General features: G+C 40.7%; 1 protein-coding gene across 2 annotated transcripts in view; it reads left to right on the plus strand.

Moving 5' to 3' along the window:
• The window catches only part of SLC10A7 (solute carrier family 10 member 7), a 167,355-nt gene extending 155,790 nt beyond the window's left edge, over positions 1-11,565 (plus strand). For both annotated transcript variants that reach the window (XM_001511226.5, XM_029076822.1), the window contains 2 exons: positions 5,972-6,117; positions 8,300-11,565. In XM_001511226.5, the coding sequence (XP_001511276.1) occupies positions 5,972-6,117; positions 8,300-8,329 (176 nt within the window). In that variant the 3' untranslated portion in view covers positions 8,330-11,565. The remainder of the gene's footprint in view (positions 1-5,971; positions 6,118-8,299) is intronic.
• Positions 11,566-13,894: the final 2,329 nt, after the last annotated feature.

Raw genomic sequence — 13,894 nt, forward strand, 5'->3', positions numbered from 1 at the left:
CTGTGTCCAATCCGATTATCTTGTATCTACCCCAGTGCTTAGAAGAATGCCTGGCACTTAAACACCAAAATTATTATTTATCATTATTACTATTATGATTCTTTATCTATGGTCTTTCCTGCTGGGCTACTTGCACTAATAGGGATGCACTAGCTAGAAGCATCAACTTCCACTTCCCCTAAAGGAATGGCAATATGGATCAGTGAAAATTGGGGAAGATCAAGGGAATAAGGGAAAAAAAAACTGGTCTCTCTTCCTCTTTCTTTCTGTGCCAGCTCCAGTTGTGGCTCCATGAAATAAGTAAAAATGCTCCGAGTAGGAGCTCTGCTAAAATATGGATGGGAACAGATATGAAAGAAGGAATTGGGGATAGAGAGAGGGATGGAAGAAAGAAATGCCCCAAATTGAAAATAAAGAAGGAACAAGGTGAGCCAAGGCTGAGCGAAAACAATTATGAGTTCAGAACATTCCATCTGAGTGCTCAGAGATGACCGAATGCTCAGTGTCCGAAACACAGTCTCGGCCCTCTTGGACTGTTTTTCTAGGCAGCAAAAGGATGGGAGTTTTTCATTCTGCACATGTGCCAAAATTGCTGTCTGCCATCATTTAATGTTAATTCTTTGACATGGAATCCTGAGGGGAAAGCAGTCGGCTGGTGAATGAGAAGCAGGAGGTGTTTCACATGAATGGTTTGTGGAGGATGTTGGAAGTCAGTGGTGGAGGCAGGAAAGAAAGTCCATGGTCTAGAAAAAGAAGCAGATTGAATGTAGAGGGGATCAAAGTAGATAGCTACTAATGCTTAGATGGTAGCAAGCTGAATAGCATGCGTCTATTATATCTCACTTCATTTGACTTGAAAAGAAGTGAGGAAAGGTACTGCTGTTCCCATTTTTCAGAAGGGGAAATTGAAGTTCAGTGAGAGGTTAATTGACTTTCCCGTGGTCAAGCAGTGAATGGCAGAGACAGGACTAGAACCTGAATCTTAACTATGGGAGTTCCTCAGAGCTCAATTCTGGGGCCCCTTCTATTCTCCATCTATACCCAATCCCTCAGAGAACTCATTAGTTCTCACGGCTCCATCACCATCTCTAAGTAGACCACTCCCAAGTGTACCTCTCCAACCCCAATGTCTCTCCTCCGCAATCTCCTATTTCCTCCTGCCTTCAGGACTTCTTTATTTGGATGGCCTTCTGACACCATAAACGTAACATGTCCAAACAGAACTTCTCATTTTCCCACCCAAACCCAGTCCTCTCCTGACCTTCCCATTGCTAAAGATGACACCTCTATCTTTCTGAGTCAGCTTTCATTCAACCCACATATTCAGTCTGCCACCAAATCATGACAACTGTACCTTCACAATAAATATCTCTAGAGTCCACCCCTTCCTTTCCATCCAAACTGCTACCGTACTGATTGAAGCATTTATATACTGCCTTGACTACTGCATTAGCCTCCTCTCTTACCTTCCTGCCTCCAGTCTCTCCCCTCTCCAGTCTATACTTCACTATCTGCCTGGATCATTTTTCTGAAAAACAACTTGGTCCACATCTCTCCATTCCTCAAAAACCTCCAATGTTTGCCAATCCACCTCCACATCAAAAAGAAACTCCTGTAAGACACTCAATCAGCACTCCCCCTCCTACCGTACCTCACTGATCTCCTCCTACAACCCATTCTATACCCTTTTCACCTGTAACCTACTCATCATAGCTCAATTTTGCCTGTCTAGCCTCCGACCCCTTGCCCACATCCTCCCTCTGGCATGGAACTCCTTCCCCCTTCATTTCCCAACAGCCCACCACTCTCCTCACCTTCAAAGCTTTACCAAAATTACATCTCCTCCAAAGGGCCTTCCCTGACAAAGCCCCCACTTCTCCTATTCACCTCCATTTTTCGAAACCTATGCATTCGGATCTGTATCCTCAAGTACTTGGATATTTACTCCATCTTCACAATACTTATATACATATCCTTATACTCTGCCATTTCTCCTATCTGTAGCATATTTTAATGCCTGTCTCCCTTCTAGTCCATAAACTCCCTGTGGGCAGATATCATGTCTATCAACTCTAGGACATTGTACTCTTCCAGGCACTTAGTTTAGTAAGCGCTCAATCAATACCATTGATTGATCGATTTCCTGCCCTGAACTTGCCCCACAAACTTATTTGGCCAATCTAAGGAGGATCATTCTAATGAGCAGCCAATGGAAGTCTTTTAGGAAAGGGACGACTAGGTCAAAGCAGTACTGGAAAAAGATATTTTCCAGTGCTATTTCAGATTGATTAGAAAAAAGAGGTACTGAGATAAAAAAGACTGGTGTAGGGTTGCAGATGAACAGGACTGGGGTCATAGCAGGACTGGGGTCATAGCAAAATTCAGAGTTAAAAGATTTTTATTATAGTGATGCCATTGCTGTGTTTGTTTAGCTTCAGTATTATAAGTATTATATTGCCTCAAAATTAAAAATGATATTAATTCCAGTGTGAATGGAAGAAGTTTACTTGTATGTATCTTGTAGAAAGAAAGCAAAATGTGGTGGAAAGGGAAAAGAAGGATCTTGGTATCTTTACAGTGATATCTTGGTATCTTAATAATGATATGGAACCAAAAGACATGAGTAAAAATATCAAGATCTTTCTTTTCCCTTTCCACTCACATTTTTCTTTCTTTCTACAAGATACAAGTGAACTTCTTCCATTCATGTAACTATCCTAGTTAAAGCACCACCATTTAATGAAATTTGGTTGCAAACCAGTGCTTCTATTTCAAATCCACTTTTTTAAGGAAATGGAATTTGCCATAAAACATACTGTAGCTAGGTGGGGAGCCTGGATTTGTAGCCAAGATGGGACTATAGTCTAGAGATTGAAATTCAACATCAGGGCAGTCTTGCTTAAATAATCAGACCGAACTTGCGCTCAGAGTTATTTTCATGTTTCTTTAATTCAACCCTCTCTCTTTTACCACACTCTTCTATTTCTCATTAGTTTTCACTTAGTTCTAGTTAACTGGGAATTCAGTACCTGTTCTCCCACCTGCTTAAACTTTGAACCCTATATGGGATTGATGATCTCGTATCAGTACTGGCATATAGTAAGTGCTTAACAAATATAACAATTCTTCTTCTTATTATTATTATCATTGCTCACCTTCAGAGCCTTATTAAGGTCTTGTCTTCTCCAAGAGGCCTCCCCAGATCAAGCCTGTGTTTTCTGACCCCCTCTCCCTTCTGCATCATCTATGCACATGGACACCTGATATTTACCCCACCCTCAGCACACAGCACTTACATACATATCCATAATTCATTTTTGTATATTAATGTATGTTCCCCACTCTATATTGTAAGAATAAGCACTCAAATAATAATGATGGTATTTGTTAAGCGCTTACTATATGCCAAGTGCTGTTCTAAGCACCGGGGTAGATACAAGGTAATCAGGATGTCCCTCATGGGGGTCACAGTCTTAATCCCCATTTTACAGATAAGGTAACTGAGGCACAGAGAGGTTAAGTGATTTGCACAAGGACACACAGTAGACAAGTGGTAGAGCCAGCATTAGAACCCACAACCTCTGACTCCCAAGCCCATGTTCTTTCCAGTAAGCCATGCTGATTGACTGATTCTCAACTACCCTCAGATCTCAACCTGTTTACAGTCTGAGACATGATGAATCTATAAATCAGGAATGGTAGCATTCTTTGTCCCCTTCTGTTGGTCTTACTGCCTTTCACCTTTCAGGTCCAAAGAATCTAGTGCCCCTTCTGAATTGAAATTAAAAAAAAATAAACATGTGTTAAAGAGGAATAGCACATATTACAAGCTTGGAAAAGTCAAAGCTGGAAAAAATATCTGAGCATCCACTGTCAAAGCTTTTCTTGTCGAGGATTTCATGGTGGTGGAGTTTATAATGGATGCTATGTTGTGGGAAAAAAAGCTGTGAAATGTATTTTGCATAAAGATTTGAAATTTATGAAAAGGTAAAAATAATTGAACAAGCAGGGTGCTTCCCTTGTTGTGTACTAATGAAAGCTATTTGTGTTCTCCAAAAGCACTAGTTATTGTTTAGAAGATTAGGCCCTTTTCAGAAGCTGTTCTCCGGGGAACCGAAACAAAGCAAAACAGGAAATGTCAGCTACTCAAGCTATTCACCTGAAAAACAGAGTCTTTTATAGAACAATCTAGAGCATGAAACCAAGCAATAAAAAAAACTGACTGGCAATACCTAAACTCCTTGCGATCCAAACTAGAGAAAAGTGTTCACTGCAGGTCCTCAGTAAAGGATGACAATTGCAGAGCACTGTTTTGAAATATACACCCATGACACCATCTGTAGAGAAGCAGCATGGCGTAGTGGATAGAGCATGGGCCCGGGAGTCAGAAGGTCATAGGTTCTAATCCTGGCTCTGCCACTTGTCTGCTGTGTGAGCTAGGGCAAGTCACTTGACCTCTCTGTGCCTCGGTTATCTCATCTGTAAAATGCAGATTGAGACTGTGAGCCCCACATGGGACAGGGACTTTGTCCAACCCAATTTGCTTGTTTCCATCCCAGTGCTTAGTACAGTGCCTGACACAGAGTAAGAACTTAACAGATACCTTAATTAGTTAATGTATAGTGTTTTCCAGTAGTACGGGAAGCAGAGAGAATGTTTAAAAATCAGGGTTCCGTTCCCCACCTATTTTTACGCCTCAGTGAAGTCACTGTAATTACAAATAACTCATAAGTTCATTCATAACATAGTTTACTGAGACAATTTAACTGACTTTGAGAGCCTACGTTTCATGATATGTTACACAAGGAAGACACAGGAAAACCTCCAGTTCTCAGCATACACATGCGTAAAGTCCAGGAAGACACAATGAACTAATTCATGATGTAGCCCAGGATCCCTGCCTGACATTACGCCCGATCATTGCAGGGAAATTAATCCCCTCCCTTCTCCTTCCTCCCCTTGTCCCACTGTCTCTTATACCGTGCTCTAATCAGTGGCTCACAGCTCTGACCTTCTACCCTCTCTGTGGGCACCTGGGCTCCTTTGGCTGGCATGCCAAGGAAGGAGGGAGGTGTGTGTGGAGAAGAAAAGGAAAAGGTGGCAGCTGAGTCGGTCCAAGCTGGCAGGGAGCCCCTACCCCGATTCCATTCTGCCTTCGGATGAAGCGGAGAAACCCCAGAAGTGATTAAGGAGCCCCGATTAGAGGCTGGAGAACGGGTGGAGATGGGCAGCCAGAGCTGCTAGAGGGCGGGCGCCTTGGGGGCAGTGGCAGGAAATGGGAGATGCTATAGCTCCCTCTTCCAGTCCCACCACTTCTTTCTGGACTGGCAAAGCTCCCTACCCCTGGGTGCCGAGGTGGTGCCGCCCAAGACCCACATTTAGTGAGACAGCGGCACCATGATGCCAAACCCCACGCACGCTGAGGAGAGCAAGTTCCACGTACTGGTGAATTGAAAGTGGCCCTGTGGGCCCTGAGGTGGGCAGCTTTGTCAGGCCATAGGGAATGGCAAGCTGTTGCCATAGATGCAAGCCAACCAGCTCACAGGCAGCCTTGGCCACAGCCTGCCACTCCCAGCACTCCGGGTAGTGCACCCCATGATGGCAGAGCAGGAGGGGACCCCAGTTCCTCAAAGCCTGCTCCTGACACCCCCAAATCTTCCATTCCCAAGTTCCGAGACCACTTCCAGAGAAGAACGACTCGAATAATGTTTCCTTTTCTGAAGTTGAAATGTCAAGGAAATGCAAATACTTCAATCTGGCCATCAGCAGTATTTGTGGAGTACTTGGTGTACAGCACTGTGCTATAGTACTTGGGAGAATATAATAGAGTTTAGGAGGTGTAATCTCTGCCTTCAAAGAGCATACAGTCCAGCAAGGGTGGTGGGGTTCGGGGAAAACTATTCTTTGTTCTGATTAGAAAATTTTTTCGAAACAGAAACTGAGGCATTGTTATCTGTTTTCTTTTCACCAGGAATTCCAATGCTGAAGATAGTGTTTGCAGGCCACGCACATCTGTCCCTAATATCTGTGCCCTTACTCATCTATCATCCAGCTCAGATTCTTCTGGGCAGCGTGTTAGTCCCCACAATAAAGTCATGGATGGTTTCCAGACAGAAGGTAAGTATGGTTTGGCTAGAATAGAGGAAAGGATTTGTGCTAGAGTAAACAGTAATATTGACATGCTATTGACGAGGTCTTGATTTTTATGCTCTAGTATTTGTTAGCATTCCTCATTTCTCCCATGCGCAACAGCTTCTGGAAAGAAATATAATGAAACAATTTGTATTTGGGTGATGGTTGATATTTCACATATTAAACTGTCAGCTCAGTGTGGGCAGACAATGTGTCAGTTATATTGTACTCTCCCAAGCACTTAGTACAGTGCTCTGCACACAGTATGCACTCAATAAATACGATTTACTGACTGACTAAAAGTCACTTCAACAAAGGAATGGCCACTGAAATTAATGTTTTGTCTGTGACTTTCCAGATCCACTTTATGTAAAATCTGTCTATCTACAATTATTTATTTTCACACTAGCAATAGGTGATGCATTCTATCTGTTTTACCACCAGATGGGATAAAATAAACCATGGAGGTTGGATTACAATTTTGTTAATGATAAACAAAATATAATTAAGCAATGTTTTCCCTTGTCACAGCGATTCTGATTTGCAGAGCAGTTGTTATAAACTTGCTTTGGTTGGTTCATTAACTTGGAAACAAAATAGGGAGCTTCATTTCCAATAAAATGAAGCCCTTCTTTAGGAGTCATTTTCTCCCCATAACAACACTTGTTTGCCTGAGTGTGTAGGGTCATTTTTGTCAGCTACCTAAGTTAAAATGGAAGTGAGTAGGCATGCAGGAGGCCATCACTTGAAAAGTGAGACACTCCCCCACCCCAAGATCTCAGAGAACTGCCTCAGCCATGAAAAAAGGCCCCGTCACTGTGACAAGTATTTTTTTTTTAAGTCTCGGTTGCATTCATGTATTTCCTCTCCCTCAATTCTTTTTAATTGAAAAGATGCTTTCTATTTGTAAGTGTTTAGCCATAGAAATGAATTAGCCACATTGATCACCCTCCAGAGGTTAACGATTATTCTGATAAAAGCAAGATTTGATCTAGTAATGATGGCAGGAAAAGGGAGATTTAAGGAATTCTGGGTCTCCACCCCAGCTCACCCACTGACTTGTGGTCTGACCTTGGTTTGGCTAATTCATCTTTCTATTTCAAAATACCTCAGCTCTTAGTTGCCTCCTGAGATAAAAAAATGAAACTAATTCTGCCGTGGAAAGTAGAGTAACTAACTTGTCTTTCAGAAATAAATTGTCATCCAGACTGTTAACTTATCCTTTGGTAAATTATGACTCCTTACAAACGGAGTGCTGCCTCCCAAGAGAGTCATTTACTGCCATTTTACCAAGAGATCCAGAAACAAGATTAAGGAAAGCATTTTAAGGCTTCCCTCATCAGAGACTTATAGGTCAATTTGTTACTCTGTGATTTGTTAAGGGAGATCCGCTTCCAAATAAATACTAGGATAATAATATGAGCTCCCACTAGTCTTCAAGTCCCTTGAGGGCAGGGATCACATCTACGTACTGTATTGTACTCTCCCAAGCACTTAGTACAATGCTCTTCTCTCAGTAAGTGCTCAGTAAATACCATTGACTGCTTGATCATATATTGGTGATTCATATAATAATGTTGGTATTTGTTAAGCACTTACTATGGGCAGAACACTGTTTAAGCGCTGGGGTAGATACAGGGTAATCAGGTTGTCCCACATGAGGCTCACAGTCTTAATCCCCATTTTACAGTTGAGGGAACTGAGGCCCAGAGAAGTTAATAATGTTGGTATTTGTTAAGCGCTTACTATGTGCAGAGCACTGTCACACAGCTGACAAGCAGCGGATCAGGATTTGAACCCATGACCTCTGACTCCCAAACCCGTGCTCTTTCCACTGAGCCACGCTGCTTCTCTATGTCCAAGTATGTTACCTAAATAGAACCTGTGTGGCAGAGGTGAATAAATTATCACATACTGTATCTTGAAAAGTGCCTCAAAAGGCAAAAAAAATCCAGTATAGTGGATTTATATATATATATAAATATATATAGAGAATATGTAATGTAATATATATTAACTTTGGTAGCAAAATTATAGCTAATTGCGGGTGCATTTTGAGATCTTGGGGCTTTTTTTTTTTTTTTTTTACAATTCTGTGTGCAACTTTACTAAATGTATATTAGTATTTACCTGGCGACTCTTGAACTGAATATCTTTCTTTCTTTAGGGAGTGAAGTTGACAAGACCGACTGTATAACACTGGAAATGATCCTTTTACAGTCACAGTGTATATATGTACAATACTGTACACAAACAATTCAGAAGACTTGTATTTGTGAATGTTGCTTCAATGCATATTTTATTTTTTATAAGAAAAAGATCTACCTGTTTAAGTGCCTTAATATGCATTTGGCAAGCACATTGTTTCCAAAACCAACTTGGTTGGATACTGCCGGCGGTTGTACAGTATTTTGAAGTTTTTATTTTTCTAATGGAGTGAAGAGACATACTATTTAACAACAAGCAAAATACGGTTTCCCTTCACCATCTCTCCTGCTATTCTAGCCTCCAAGTAGACACTGTTTCGAAGAGGTCAAAGGGACCAAGAGAATACCCTTTGGCTGGCAAGTTCTAGGACAATTATTTCTAAAGCTTTATTCATAATCACGTTGTTTTTTCTGAGATTTTCCCTCATCCTTTAAATGTGACATGCCTCTTTCTGTGTTATTTGTGTTCTCTCAGCATGGGACCATTCATTGATTAAAAGCTGAAAAAGTGTAAATCATTAGCATTTGTCAATAGTCATCCAGACATTCCTTAAAAAGAGATGTTTCTTAAGAAAAACGTTATTGTGCATGATAATATGGTTTTATTATATAAAGTGCATCATAAGTTTCTTTACACAAATGGACTGATGGTTGGGTTATGAAGTGTATTGGCAGTGAGGGGGAAAAGGTTTGATACTGAGATTTGAACAAATTATTCAGCTCATTCTTTTCCTAATTCCTTCATTATTTCTCCTTTTCCATTTACTAACACAATGCACCCAAATTTAGAGCAATCAGGTTCAAGCACCAGGTATCAAAACACCAGGTTACCACAAAAATCTGAATAGCAGTAGCAAAAATAAAAAGTCCAGCTAAATGCACATTCATAATAGACTTTTTTTTTTTTTACAGAAAGAGTTGACCCACAACACAGTCTTTTATATTCTTGTAGTTGAGAGCTTTTGAACACTGAGATTTTCTCAAGGCAATTTTTTCTTGGCAGATTTCAGAGTTGTTTGTACCTTTGAAAATTAACTTTTATTATGCTCTTCTGTATATGATGGGGCAAAGATCAAGGATGTATGCAAATGTTACATAAATATATTCTGCATAGCCAGCAGTAAAGAAAAATAAGTACTCAACTGGAACATTGCTGCTTATTCAAAAGACAGCAAAACTGAGTAACCTAGAATGGCTGTCTAAATTTTTATACGTTCAAGGATTGATTTGGCTTTCCCTGCAGACTTGGAGGTTCTGACTGCATTGAAAATGACAAGAGGAAGAAAATTATGTTGAAGTAGATTCAAACACTAATGTGGAAAATACTGTTACAGAGGTGCTGATGAATTAATGCGACTGAGATTTTTTTTTAATTCCTAGACTTCAGGAATTCCCCAATCCTGTCCAGATGTCTTTTATCTTTGGTTTAAGGTATGGCCCTGCCATTTTGATTCTGAATGGGAATGCCCCAGTTCATGAGCAGTAGGTTCCCACAGGCAGTTGGTTTACTTCTACGGTGATAAAAAATAATTATTCCTGGAAAAATAATCTGAATTTGTTAGTGCTTAGCCTGCAGAAGAAACTGATAGTCGTAGTTAAATCTTTCTAAAAGGCTATTTCCCTTCCCTGGTCTTCTTTTTGTATTAAATATTTAATCAGTATATGAGCACATGTACTTATGTGTGGGAATTTAGGCTTGTGGTATCAGACCCCTCAAAAAGACTCATCAGGAGACTGATATGAATCAGTCAATTATTCTATGGTATTATTGAGTGCTTCTATGTGCAGGGTACTGTACTAAGCGCATGGGAGAGTACTATATAAAATGAAGACATTGTAAGCAGAGGTGTCAATTTCATTTTGAGATTGGTGGTGAAAAGGGAATAGGGATTTAAGAGGGGGTGGTGAGGACTGGGGAGGGGGCAATAAACTTCAAAGAACTATCAGGGCAGAAAGCCACCATTTTGGACCTTTGCAACTCTGATTGGAAGCCCCCTCCATTGCTATCAGGGACTTGAGAAGAGGAAATATGGAAGTCTCGCATAGCAGGCTTTTGGGGCGCTTGCTCCCATTATCCCTGTTAAGCACTTAAGGTTAGAAGCAGAATTTTCTCTCCCAGACAGAAGCCCGCTGCTATTTTTTCCCCCCTATATAATCTTCTTGTCCATTTATTGTGATTTTTTTTCCCCAATGCTTTAAAAACCCAGATGGCAGGGAAACAAGGCGTATTTGTAGTTTTTAGCAGTTTGGTTCCTCCGAGCTGGTTTCAACTCCAGAATTACTGAAAAGTGAAACCCATGTGTGTTTACCATTAAAAACAAATCCCAGCCCCGAGACACTGTAGCTTCTCCCTGGCATTTGATTCACGGCTTTTATTTTTGCCAACTGATCTACCTCTCCTATTGAGTCAAACACCTGGCGTAGATGTGTTCATGGATCTAAATTCAACCTCAGATGGAATGACTCAATTTTAATTTTGCTTTTAGAAATAGTCTATATTTTGTTTCTAGGACTGGTCTTCAGCCCTTTTTACCATATGTCTCAGCAAGTGCTTTCATACAAATACTGGATATTGTTTGGAAATGAACATAAAAACAAAATTGAAATACTCTAACTCCTTCCCAAAGAAATGTATTAAGTTCCTGAAATATTGTTACCTTTAGTAGTCCTTTAAACTTTTTCATTCATTCCTTTGTGCCTAAATATTTTTTTTTATGAAAGTGAACTTTATGTAATTGTATTGGGGGGGGAAAGCAAATTTTGTCACCTGGACCTGCTTCTCTATGTTTTCTAGTTTGATACTTCTGCTCAGTGATAATGTAAATCTTCTCATTTTTAGCTTTGTTTTAAAGAATAGTGGTGCCATTAACTTTAAAATATCTTCCTCTTTGAAATGCACCTCAATCTAGTTACATTTTAGTTTGTATTTATGCTAAGTACCAAAATGTTGTCTCTCGAGGATGTATCAAAGATTCTGATGGTTTATAATGAATTTGGAGATTCTATAATTCTGTAACAAAAGATGTCTCCTATGTCACTGGAAACCCTTGACTTGACTTTAAAGATCGGTTAATAATCAAAGGGGCTGCTCTCAAGAGTTCTCAATATTTTCATTGATTTAAAATAATTGTTGTTTATTTTACTCCCAGTTGATACTGCATTGTAACACCTTATAATGTTCCACATAACTGGTCCATATCAAATAAATTCTACCTTTTTCTAATAACCTTGAAAACCAAAGCCACTCCTTATTTTGATATTGCCAGGCATGTCTTCTTTGTGCAAAGGTGGGACCAAGGCAGAAATCCCCCAGCCAGAGGAGCCCAAGGAAGTTAATGGGTCTCTTTTATCCCAAACCTTAAATATCTTCAGTGATTACCTCTGCAGAGATACCAGTCCTTTCCAGCTGATCTAGGCAGCAGGACAGAAACTATTCAACTAGTTGTACTAAACTATGGGAGTTGACATTATTTGTATAAAATGTTGAAGGTCAGAAAAACTGTAAGAGCCAGAAGAGCCAGAGCCAGCCAGCTACATACTTAGCCCAGCCAACTTTAACAGCAGAGCCTATGCCAAAATTTCCACACATCCGTGGAAAGAAGACGATGAGGAGGAAGATTAGTATAGTCCAGTCTTGTCATAATTACTTGACTTGCCCTGTAGATTTAATGTTTAAAGAAGAGGAAGGGAGTACGAAGGACTTGTAGAGCAGCAGTCTTAGACTCAGGTAGCAGCCACTAATACTAAGGAGAGAGAGAGAGAGAGACTCGGAAACCTCTCCGAGCGTAATAATAATGGTAATGGTGGTATTTGTTAAGTGCTTACTATGTGCCAAACACTGTTCTAAGCGCTGGGGGAGATACAAGGTTGTCCCAGTTGGGGCTCACAATCTTAAACCCCATTTTACAGATGAGGTAACTGAGGCACAGAGAAGTTAAACGACTTGCCTAAGGTCACACAGCTGACGAGAGGCGGAGCTGGGTTTAGAACCCATGACCTCTGTCTCCCAAGCCCGTGCTCCTTCCACTAAGCCACGCTGCTTCTAAGATGCTGTTTGAGCATCTTAGATGGGACTCAAGCCTGTGACGCTGGGGATGCTTTGTTTGCTGTTGAGCGCCAGGAATAAAAGCAAGAGGGTGTAAATAGTGAATTGCAAGCATTTGCTACAATTAGAGATTCCCATATTAAACTGCAGCAATGATGTGAAGTACAACACATTGAGGAGGAGTGTGGTCTAATGGAAAGAGCCCATGTCTGAGAATCAGAGAACTTGGGTCCTAATCCCGGCTCCACCGCGTGCCTGCTGTGTGACCTTGGGCAAGTCACTAAACTTCTCTGTACCTCAGTTACCTCATCTGAACTCTGTCTAACCTAATAATCTTGTATCTTCCCAAGTGCTTAACAAATACTATTATTACCTAACCTGGGTGGCAAGAAACATCTTTAAATATTAAGTACAGTAGCTTAGATCTACCATCAGTGAATCTAAAAATCAATAGGGCATCAATGATCCTAAGTTTCATATCCCCACTCCCTAAGAAATCTAGGAAAAGGACTAAATACACTTTTATGAGGTAAGCTCTATGAGGGCAAGGAACACGTTTACCAACTCTGCTGAATTGCTCTCTGCCAAGTGCTTAGTGCAGTGCTTCGTACACAATAAGCTCTCAAATATCACTGATAATGAAGTGACCTATTTTGATATTTTAAGTGCCCAACTGATCACTTACAGATTTTTATGTGACTGTTCAACTTACCCCCAGAGATTTCTCCACTCCCTACAGTTTTGCCTTTGCTTTTTCAATTCCAGAGGGACAATCATCTTTAGCTTTTGGTCTCAAGCTGAGAAAGAAGTGCATCCCTATTATCAAACCTATTTTTGCCTGGATCGAAGGTTCCAAACCGGGTGAATGCTAATTTCCTGGATGTTTTCAGGGCTTTAGATGAATAGAGATCTTAAAAGGGATATGCGATTTAAGATGCAGTTCGGCGATTGATGGAAGCTGGTTAAAATGTAGCGTACAACCTACGCATAGATTATAATCTGCATAGAAGATCTATGTAAGAGTTCATTAAATTTAAGCAATCAAGTCTGAAAGTGACCAGGACATGAATCACCACTTCATTTTCTGACCAAGGCATCAGAGGCTGAATTTTAAATTTACTCTGGTGAGTATTGTCACCCCTGTAATGTTCCTGGCACCTCTGACTGAGCTCTGAGGTAAGAAAAATCTATAGACAGGATCCACTCTCCCTAGTCTCTCCCTGCTTGCTCTAAGAATACCAAGCAGCCTACACGCTTTCTCCCAAAACACAGGGATTGGGTTCACATGAAACCCCGTGTTGAGGGAAGCACACACTGTGGAATTCACAATGCCCAACAAGGTACACGAGCCACAGCTTCCACTCCCACGTTGGATGGACACTACCTAATTTCCCAACACCATGTGGGCAAACACAGAAAAAACCTGCATTCCGGCAGAACAAAATGTATTGTCCATCTTAACCAAAAAATGCTAGTTTTGTGAGCTTCACATTTGATGCTCTGCTTCCCT

The sequence above is a fragment of the Ornithorhynchus anatinus genome, chromosome 12 (assembly GCF_004115215.2).
Source record: "Ornithorhynchus anatinus isolate Pmale09 chromosome 12, mOrnAna1.pri.v4, whole genome shotgun sequence".
NCBI classification, from domain to species: Eukaryota; Metazoa; Chordata; class Mammalia; order Monotremata; family Ornithorhynchidae; genus Ornithorhynchus; species Ornithorhynchus anatinus.